This window comes from Mandrillus leucophaeus, unplaced genomic scaffold (assembly GCF_000951045.1).
Source record: "Mandrillus leucophaeus isolate KB7577 unplaced genomic scaffold, Mleu.le_1.0 Scaffold131, whole genome shotgun sequence".
In the NCBI taxonomy this organism is placed as follows: Eukaryota; Metazoa; Chordata; class Mammalia; order Primates; family Cercopithecidae; genus Mandrillus; species Mandrillus leucophaeus.
Genome location: NW_012101266.1, coordinates 5,665,417 through 5,676,491, shown reverse-complemented (window position 1 = coordinate 5,676,491; position 11,075 = coordinate 5,665,417). Strand labels below are relative to the sequence as shown.

Below are 11,075 nucleotides of genomic sequence, written 5' to 3'. Positions count from 1 at the left end.
CGGGGTTTCACCGTGTTAGCCAGGATGGTCTCGATCTCCTGACCTCGTGATCCGCCCGTCTCGGCCTCCCAAAGTGCTGGGATTGCAGGCTTGAGCCACCGCGCCCGGCCCAGATTCTGTGTTTTTAACCATCATGATATTCTGTACAAATTTATTACAATAAATAGTGTTATATTTCTAAGGATAAGAGTAGATTCTATGCTGTGTGTGGTGGCTCACACCTGTAATTCCAACACTTTGGGAGGCCAAGGTGGGAGAATCTCTTAAGCTCAGGAGTTTAAGACCAGCCTGGGCAACATAGCGAAATCTCGTTTCTACTAAATTTTTTTTTAGTTAGCTGGGCATGGTGGTGCACCCTTGTAGTCCCAGCTACTCAGGAGGCTGCAGTGAGACGATTGCTTGAGCCTAGGAAATTGAAGCTGCGGCAAGCTATGACCACACCAGTGCACTCCAGCCTGGGCAACAGAGTGAGACTGTCTCCAAAAAAAAAAAGGAAGAAATTTTAATAGGCCTTCTCTGACATATTGCAGCTCGTGGGACAAATTAATGGTGAATATTCAGATTCACATTATCTAATCACTATATGCAGTAGCTAGTTCTTTTTGTTGTTGTTGTTTTTGTTTTTTTTTAAGCTGACATCATGTTTTATGTAATGTTTCCCTCCAATAGAACTGAAACAGGCTACGGACAGCATCACCTTATGGGAGGCCCAGAGTAGAAAGACCTCTAGGGTGTTGAGGAAGAGGTGTTTGTCTCATTAATTACCTTGTATGGTTATAGTGATATCAAGAAGATTACATAAAACCTTATGCCAGGCAGGCAGAAGAAAGAAAAGCAATCTGTTCTGATGGGGTTAAGGGAGACCCACAAAATGTAGAGAAGCAGTATGTGCAAAAATGTTCATTAAAACTGGTTAAAACAGCAAAAAGCTGAAAGTAACTTAAATGCCTAGCTAATAAAAGGGAAATGATTGAATCAATTATGGGCCATTGACCCGATGGGTTATTTTGCAGCTATGTATTTATATAGTTTAAGGTTTTTCTTTTGCAAAATTTTTATCTGCTGTACTTTGAAAAGAAGAAAATCATCTTGATTTGATCACACTGAGATAATCACTATTAAATTTTGGTTTGTTTTCTTTCAATTTATGTTTCTGTTTTCTTTATAATGCAGCAGCCATTATAAGGGATAATTATAAAGATGAGGTAGCAAAATTGTAAAATGCTACAATAAGTAAACGAGCAAGATAAAAAGTTTTTACAACTATGGGAATAAATAGTACATAGGAAAAATGATGGAAAAGAACTACACTAACATTTTAACGGTGGTGATCTGAGGGTGCGATATTACGAGTGATTTTATTTTCTCTATTTTCTACATTGTGCTTATAGGTCACCAGTGAGACACTCTCAAGACGCCTTGAGTGTTAAACTAATAAAATCCATGCTTACTGATGACTCCTCCAAATCCTTGCTACTCAGTGTGATTCTCAAACTAGCAGCATCAGCATCATCGGGTTGTTTATTAGAAATACAGGCTCCAACCCAAACCAACTGAATCAGAAGATGATTTTGACAAAATCCCCTGGTGATCCTTATTCATGTTAAAATTTGAGATGTATTGCTCTAAATGATAGGTTTCCTTATTTCCAGAAAAGCAGAGTTTGATAATAGCCTAATTAATGGTATTACTAGCCTAAAAATAATGTTCTTATAGAAAGGGATTGATAAGAACGTTGGCAAATGGAAGTGAAACAGGTTTTGAAAATCTGACGCTGTCGAAGGCTGAGAGAGTCAACTTGCAGATCCCAAAGATAGTCAGTAGGGACTTGAGGGTTCCTGTGGATCATGAGGGGTTCACCTGGTTCTCCAGGCTATGAACATGTGTCAGTATAACTTCTCCACTGGTCTTTGCTCTAGCTCTGTCATCACAAGGCTCTCTGGCTATAAACTGGTTTTTCTTCTAGCTTTACTTCAGGGAGAAATTGCCCTTATCATGTGTCTGAGAGAGAGCTAGTCTTTTGAAGAGTCCTGTGATTCTCATTAAAGTGTAATAAATTGCCTTATCTTAATGCATGAGCCATAAACTGTAGTATCCAGATTTATTTTCAATTTTCATTTATTACATCAGCATCTTTGTGAATTTGTAGATCTGGCATGCTTTTAGTTTGTAAATATTCATGAAAGAGAGGCTGATTAATTTTAAGGAGTTATTGATAAAATTACTGATGAAATTTTAGATAATTAAAACCACCTTAAGGAAGGCCCTTTCAGGATGGCATGGACCTCCCTGTGGGAAATGTAGGTGGCTTTTGGAAACTGTATTAACTTTGTAATTGACTTTTTAAAAACTGAAATGAAAAAGGATACAAATGGGAAAGAAAGTGTCTTACAGTTTTGTTATTCAAGGAATCCTGACTTATTTGGCATCTTTCAATTCAATTGACACTTCTCAATTACTGAATTTTCTCCCTCTTCAATATCAGTTTTTGAAAGTATTTGAGGACCATAGAATTTTGGTTTTCTGTGACACCTCAGGAGTTAATGTTGCTCAATCTTTTCCTTTATAGAATGAGATCTTTTTTTCCAACATTTTACATAATGTCCTCAGAAAAGATCACGCCCTGGTGACTAGAGCTGTGGCCTTGAAGGTGGAACATTTCAAAACAAGTGAAATAGAGGAACTCTATGACTTATTTACTTACAGCAAGGTAAAAGCAGTTAGAAATTTCCTTTGGCTTTGTACTCTTGTAGAAAGTTGCATAAAATGGATTCTAAGGGTCCTATATCAATATACAACTTAAAACTTTTTATGAAAATAACCTTATTTTAATTCAATACATAGGTTTCAGAAAACATGATTAAATTAATTCTCACCTTGCAAATATCAATCAAGCCCATATTAATGCTTGGATCCATCAACCATAGACTTTAACAACTTGCTACTTTTAAGGTGAACCCTTCTGCTTGATGGAAATTTATTCTTGCTATGTAAAGATCTCAATTTTTAAAAATGTTATGTACTCTGCACTCTTTACATGTAGGACATCTGCTTACCTTTTACCTCTTAATTAGTGTACTATTTTATTAGCACATTCCGAAATAATTCAAACATTCAACTAAAATGCAAAATGCAATCAGGAGCACAGCTCAGAATATTGCTTATAAATATGGAATGTGTCAGTATGGGGATATTGAATTTCATTCAAATAACGGAGAGCTTCTTTTTTCCTAGGGAGCGTCTATGGCCCGGATGCTTTCTGGTTTCTTGAATGAGCATTTATTTGTCAGTGCACTCAAGGTGAGCTTGCAAAATAGTTGTTACCTGGATGGCAGTAAACAGAAATTGCTTTGGCATGTTATTTATTTTAACCTTAACTTTTCTATTTTTACAGTCATATTTGAAGACGTTTTCCTACTCAAATGCTGAGCAAGATGATCTGTGGAGGCATTTTCAAATGGTAATTGTCCTACTTTCTGACACGTTCTTGCTGAGTTGTTTTGTATGATACTGGAAAAGACTGGGAGGCCATGGGTGAATGGCAGTTCCACAGAAAAACAACTTTGTCTTGTTGTAGAACTCCCTTAGGTCATGGGTAGTGTCTTTAGTCTTCACTATATTTCCAGTGCCCAGAACAGAGCATGGAACATGTTAGATCAATAAATATGTGTTCATATTTATTGAATGAATTAATTAAAGAACCATTCATATATAAACAGAGTTCCAAATTTGCCCCAGAGGATCACCCACTGCAGGACTACTACATAAGTGAGGAAGAGAATAGCTACCGAGCTTCTTTTTGGACATTGCTACTTCAAAATGTTTCACTGATAACCTTACCTGCTTTTGTGATGATTTTTTAAAACAGGCCATAGATGACCAGAGTACAGTTATTTTGCCAGCAACAATAAAAAAAATAATGGACAGTTGGACACACCAGAGTGGTTTTCCAGTGATCACTTTAAATGTGTCTACTGGCATCATGAAACAGGAGCCATTTTATCTTGAAAAGGTTAAAAATCAGACTCTTCTAACCAGCAAGTAGGTAGCTTTGCTCTTCTTTGTCTTCACTTTCCTTGGGGTGAGCTCTGACCCAATGGAATCCAGCCTGTGGGTGAAGAAGCATTACGCCTGCTGGGCATACACACTTCTGCGATGTGACTGTGTACTAGGGTGAAGCAGAGTCCTTGTGTCCAGGCAAGGCCAGAGACCCACAGTTAGGGATTCAAGACACAGTGCCCCTACCCTGGGATTTAGGGTTACATCAACGACCCAAGCTGTGGGGTATTGTGTGTTCCTCTTCGTCCCTCAGACAGAGGTAATGAATTACTTGGAATTCTAAGTTGGAGACAATAAGATAGAGCCATAGATTGCCACATGTTAGTAAAGAGGAAAGGAAGTCTTATTGCAGAGTAGTCTTCTCTTCCTTAAAAATGAAACTGAATGGTAACTATTTCCTTGAGGAATAGTTCTGTGCGGGGGTGTGCACATATGTGTGTGGATGCGTGCATTTGTGTGTTTGTAGCCATACCCACAACATTAGAATGATGGCCTTTAGATTCTGTTAGACCTGGATTCAGATATTGACTTCTCAAAAATTCAAACCTTAGGTGTTATTTAAGCTCTGTGAGTTTCAGTTGCCTTATCTATAAAATACACGCAGTAGCATGTATCCCAAAAGATTGTGTAAAAGTGAAAAGAGTATAAAATAGCCTAGACTATATCCCTTTCTTCTTCTCTTCCCTTTCTTAATTTATTAGCTGATTTTCAACAGTTTTTGGTAGTTTTAATCTTCACATTTCATTGCAGTATCAGCACAAATGAGTAATTAATTTTCAAATACCATCACCAAAATTTTCAGATAGTTCTACTCTTTCTTTAAAGCCTTAGGAGAGAGAAATGGGACACTCAAAAGTTCCTTCTCCCTGTATTACTCTGCGATTTTTGAGAAGACCTGTGTGTCTTAGCTATGCAGATAAACACAGACCCACAGCTGACAGTCTTCAAGACACCAGGCTTGTGAGAACTTAACAAGATTGGAAATATTGCCCAAACTCTGAGTAGAGTATCTCTTCCGATGATGAATGTGCTTCCTGTGGTTGGCTACTTCATCCAGGTCACATCCAGCAATGTGGGAAGAATGCAGACATTCAATAAATATAAATGTCATCTGTTGAATACTTTTCAGATGGGGAGAATGCTTGAGGCTGAAAGTATTTTGAAGTGATTGTCAAGCTCTTTCTTCTAAACTACTTTTCATCTCTCTGGGCATGGATGGATTTGGGTCTGTTTGCAGCATTTGAACTACCCTTGAGTGAAGCCAGGTGTCTATAATTTAACATACGCAGGCCTTGAAGGTTTCAGACATAAGAGTTTTAGTAGCTACCTAAGTTATAAAAGGAAGTAAATCCATAAGACATAACAGGAGAGAGGAGTAAACAATAGTGAAAGTAAAACTAGCTTGTAAAAACAGTGGTGAGTAATCCTCTCTGCATATCCAGAGAGAATGACCAAAGAACCCGAGTTCTGTGTGCTATTTCATCGTCTCTTTAATCATGGCTCAGAGTGTATGTTTTTATGTGCGAAAAGTAACTAAAGTTTTTATTTTCTTCCAATAAGTGACACATGGATTGTCCCTATTCTTTGGATAAAAAATGGAACTACGCAATCTTTAGTTTGGCTAGATCAAAGAAGCAGTAAGTAACAAATTTTAAAAACATCTTTACATATATGCACATATAAAGGCAGGGAATAAAATACTGAAATGTCTAGCTTTTGAAAAGCTATCTCATTTCAAACTAAAATATTCTTGTTGAACATAGAGTTTTAAAGAAAAGTGTCAAATCAAAAGCTATTACATGTGAAAAATATATAATGACCTGGTAAGAGCAATATATATTTTAGAATTCCTTTAATTTTTTGTTTTATTGTTTATTGTTTAGAATTGAGTATGTAGTATAAATAGGTATTAAAACCTTTTTTAAATGTACCATTTCAAATTATTCCCATATTCCTTTATAGAAGTATTCCCTGAAATGCAAGTTTCAGATTCTGACCATGACTGGGTGATTTTGAATTTGAATATGACTGGATATTATAGAGTTAATTATGATAAATTAGGTTGGAAGAAACTAAATCAACAACTTGAAAAGGATCCTAAGGTAAGGTTACTTTTGATACTTTTAATTAAATATAATTTATAATGCCTTCTCTAGTGTTTTAGAGGTTGAACATTCTGGTAGGAAGAGATTTTACCTTCATCCCCGCCCCTCACCTCCAGGCTTACAAAAGATTTTTTTTTTCTTATTCTTAGCAAGTGGAGATTTTTGATTAAATGTGTTGTGTTTTTGAACATTCATCTTGCTTTTCCAAAACAACCTTTCCAGGTAGGAATCAGGATGCATTTTCCTATTAATCATTAGTTTTGTGATCTTCGGCAAATTACTTAAATGTCCTGGTTCCATTTCTTCGTTTTAAAATGAGAATATTATTCTATTTTATTCATCATGAGGATTAGAGATGATGTAGGTGAAAGTATACTTAAAATTTCTAAACCCATAATAGGTACTCAGTAAATGCTAGAAAATACTAATTTTACTTCTAAAAACGTATTTCCACTCTCCCTCAGAAGAGAGAAGTTAATTCACAAAACATCAGTAATAATCCAATATCACTTTATATCATAAAAAAACTATAAGTAATTATGCAGTGTATAAACACTAAAATGTTGGCCAGTTCCAATCAATCAGATTTTAACTGGATTAAACTAAATTTCCATGAGTGGAGCTGGATGCCGGCTTAGGAGTCAGTACTGTTGTCTCTGCTGTGACTTGCTGTGAGCCCTTGGGTGGTTCATTTAGACTCCATTTACGAAACTGGAGTGTTGAACTAAAAGATGTCTCTGTGTTAAGTGTCTCTGTGTTTGAAGGTTCTCTGAGACACACAGCAGTTTCTCTAGCATATTGGTTTAGAGCTTAGATTCTGGGTCAGGAAGACTTATGTTCCTGTTTTGTTCATTGTTTGCCAGATGTATGGCACCTTCGAGCCAAATCTCCCCTTTTTAAGAATATGTGAAAAAACAAAACAAACCAAAACAAACAAACAAACAAAAAACTCTCCTCAGTATTCCTGGAGGTGAGGAGTGGGAGTGGAGGTGGAGTCTCTTCCTAACAGAAAGATCAACCATTAAAAGGCTAGAGAAGGCATCCTGGTTGTATCTCAATTTCTTATATGTGTAATAATGGGTGTAATATACCAAACTTAAAGGTTTATCGTGAAAATTAAATAAGATAATATATGTATTATGTTTAATAAAGGCCTGACACAATTCAGGGATTTATAACATATTCTGTAATTAAAACAAATTATTGGGATTTTGAATAAAGCTACAAAGGCCACTTACAATAATATTTTCTTTTCAAATCTTTTCAAAGTGTCTAAATTCTTATTGCATTTTGAAGGGCATTCTAAGCCATGAAAGCAGGAGGTTATACCATTATAGTAATGATTTATTGAAACCATTGTAGATTTACTTATTGAAAAACAGAGGCAAATTATTTCTACAACATAATTGGTGAGCAAATAAAAGAGAATCTTTATGATTAATATTAATCTAGAAAACGTGTTAGTACTGCCAGAAAAGAAATTAGACTATACCAGCTGAAGAATTTAACTTGACTTGCTCGGACCCTTAAAGAAATGCTGTGAAGATAAAGTTTTTGAACCAAATAGATCACAGTGCTGAGAGGTGCTGAAGGTATGATGTAGGAGGCCTTGGGCCCCCTTAGGGACTGAGCTGACAGCAGAGTCTTATGGCCTGGCAATGCCAGGGAATTCAAATAGGAGTCTAAAGAATTACACTGGCAATTGGCCCCTGCCGTTCCACGGATATAAAGGGAACTGTTGGTGGCATTCTGTCACATCAGTAAAATCTTAAGATAAATACCATGTGAAAAATTATAGTACCTCAATGTTACCAAAAGAGCACTAAATAATACTTATTTAAGGGCTTCTATGCCAAAAACGTCCCTGAAAATAATTTGAATGTTGAAATACAATTTAATGTATACTTGGTTTGGAGAGGCCTTTTAAAATTGGTTGTCTATTTTATTTTTTAACACGATATGTTTCCAGAGTATTTTGGCAAAACTCTCTGCTGTATTTAAACCTTATGATTGATATCCAGAGGGTTCACTTATTTAAAAAACAGATGTATGATAAATAAATTATGGGGACTATCCTCAGTAATTATTGTTTCTCTGCAGATGAGATAATTCACACGAAGGTGTTTTATAGGCAGCAGTAATCTTTAAATTGTTGTTATTTTGAAAATTTTACTGAAAAATGTTCTCATCTTCTTCTGGACATATTTGGGTCTAATTCTACAGGCTATTCCTGTTATTCACAGACTGCAGTTGATTGATGATGCCTTTTCCTTGTCTAAGTGAGTATATTTTCTTCTCTCATAGTTTTAGAATATACCTCGAGACCTTTATAAAAATAATAGCTTCATCAGTATGAATTTGATTATTTAGTATATATAGGCCATAACTGATTCAGAATAGGATGCAATTCTGTAGCTGCAATGGAATTTTATAATATAATGAGTTGCTGGAAATAAAAAGACTACCAATTGAGATTTGGCAGTGATTTCTGTTGTCCAAGGGTGATGGCTACAATTTTAATGCAATCTCGCCTGTATTTTAATATATTGCACAATTATTTATTTTATTTATATTAGATTTACTCAGTGTAAGATATGCTGCTAAGTGTTTATAACCAGGTAAATTAATAAATATTCAGAGTTTAAATTTTCAGTCAATAAAATTAGGAATATATGTAGTAAATTATCTAGTATTTTTTCTTTCTTTAGCCAGACATATTGCTTGAGTAAATGTCTACTTATTTTATCCTTCTTTACTCCTTTTTCCCTCTGTGACTTGCAGTACATTTCCTTGTCTAATACTTTGCTGAAATTCCTCTCTCTCTAAGATCACCATGACTTTACTATAATTGACTACATCCTCCTAAAATGTCATTTTGGCTTCCTTAGACTCTGATATGCAAACCTGGTTCTCCTTGTGTATCTGACTCCTCTTCTACTACTGTGAGCTTCTTAGGACCAATCATGGTTATATTACTTTCTTCTATCTTTCGTTTGATAACTCATTCACTCTTGGGTTTTGGTGACCATTTTATTGCGTATCTGTAGAGTGCCAGCAGACGTAAGGTCCTCAGTAAATGTTTGTGGAAGAACATGTTGATGACTTCCAAATCTACATTGTTACTTATCTTTCCTCCTGTCTTAGGTTTATCCTGTGGTCATATGAATTCAGTACCTTAAACCCTGAACTTCATTTTTGTCTCTACCTTGCTCTTGCTATCAATTTCTCCCTGCATGGCAAAGGTACTCTTCTTTTCATCACCCAAACTTGAAACCTCAGAGATATCCTTGATTCCTCTCTTTACTTCATCTTACATGCACAGTCACCAAGTCTTATCTCTTCATTCTTAGAAATGTCTTTCGGAGGCTCACTTTACCACTTTCACTGCTTCCACACTAAGCCAAGCTTTCTTCATCTCTTGCCTGGCCTATTAGATTAGCCTCCTGTCTTCAGTCCTTTTGAATTTCATTCTGTCTTCTGTAACACTATTGCAATAAAATTGTTAGACGTCAATTTCATTATGCTTTTCCAATTGTTTAAATGCCTAGAGTACCTTTCCACCTAAACTCTTCATCCTGACATTCAAGGATCTGCACAGGCTTGAGCGGACTTACCTATTAGGCCCTATTTCTCACTATACACAAAGGAAATCCCCTGCCTCAGTTAGCTTCATCTGCCCATCACACTAATTCCCACCTTATCTTATTTGTCCTGGGCTGCCCTCCTCTTTTTCTACCTATTTTAATCCTACGCATCCTTCACTGCTCTTCCCAAGTTTCTCCTCCATGAAGCCTTCCTTGACTTTTCTATCTTATCCCTGACTTTTCTACATGCATATTTTCCTTCTTTGCTACTTTACAGTATTCACTGCCTTTTGTGGGACTTTTCATTACTGGTTTCTTATGCATAAGTCTCAGCTCTTCATTGAAGCTCCTCAATGGTAGGCAAGTGCAGTGTCATATGTACTACAGGCATACCTTGTTTTATTGTGCTTCGCTTTAAGACTTCGCTTTAAGATATTGCATTTGTTACAAATTAAAGATTTGTGGCAACCCTGAGTCAAGCAAGTCTATCGGCATCATTTTCCAGCAGCATGTGCTCATGTTATGTCTCTGGGTCACATTTTAGTAATTCTTACAATATTTCAAACTTTTTCATTATTGTTATATCTGTTACAGTAATCTGTGAACAGGAATTGTTGATGTTATGACTGTAATTGTTTTGGGGTGCAATGAATTGTGCCTGTATAAGGCTGCAAACTTAATAATTGTGTGTGTTCTGACTGCTCCACTGGCTAGCCATTCCTCCATCTCTCTCCCTCTTCTTTGGCCTTTCCATTCCGTGAGAATCAGTAATATTGAAATTAGGGCCGGGCGCGGTGACTCACGCCTGTAATCCCAGCACTTTGGGAGGCCAAGGCGGGCAGATTGTGAGATCAGGGGGTCAAGACCATCCTGGCTAACACAGTGCAAACCACGTCTCTACTGAAAATACAAAAAAATTAGCTGGGCATGGTGGTGGGCACCTGTAATCCCAGCTACATGGGAGGCTGAGGCAGGAGAAAGGAATGAACCCAGGAGGCAGAGCTTGCAGTGAGCCGAGATCACACAACTGCACTCCAGCCTGGGTGACAGAGCGAGACTCTGTCTAAAAATAAAAAATAAAATAAAATTAGGCCAATTAATAACCCTACAATGGCCTTTAGGGGTTTAAGTAAAAGGGGGAGTCCTGCATCTTTCACTTTAAATCAAAAGCTAGAAATGATTAAATTTAGTGAGGAAGGCATGTTGAAACTGAGATAGGCTGAAACTAGGCCTCTTGCACCAAACAGCCAAATTGTAGATGCAAAGGATAAGTTCTTGAAGGAAATTAAAAAGTACTACTCCAGTGAATACATGAATGATTTTTTTT

General features: G+C 36.5%; 1 protein-coding gene across 1 annotated transcript in view; it reads left to right on the top strand.

Annotated features, from left to right (window-relative positions):
* Positions 1-11,075, top strand: part of LVRN (laeverin) — an 84,921-nt gene that overhangs the window by 47,107 nt on the left and 26,739 nt on the right. The window contains exons 7-13 of the mRNA XM_011972865.1: positions 2,570-2,710; positions 3,235-3,300; positions 3,395-3,460; positions 3,869-4,041; positions 5,620-5,696; positions 6,022-6,161; positions 8,388-8,443. Of these exons, the coding sequence (XP_011828255.1) occupies positions 2,570-2,710; positions 3,235-3,300; positions 3,395-3,460; positions 3,869-4,041; positions 5,620-5,696; positions 6,022-6,161; positions 8,388-8,443 (719 nt within the window). The remainder of the gene's footprint in view (positions 1-2,569; positions 2,711-3,234; positions 3,301-3,394; positions 3,461-3,868; positions 4,042-5,619; positions 5,697-6,021; positions 6,162-8,387; positions 8,444-11,075) is intronic.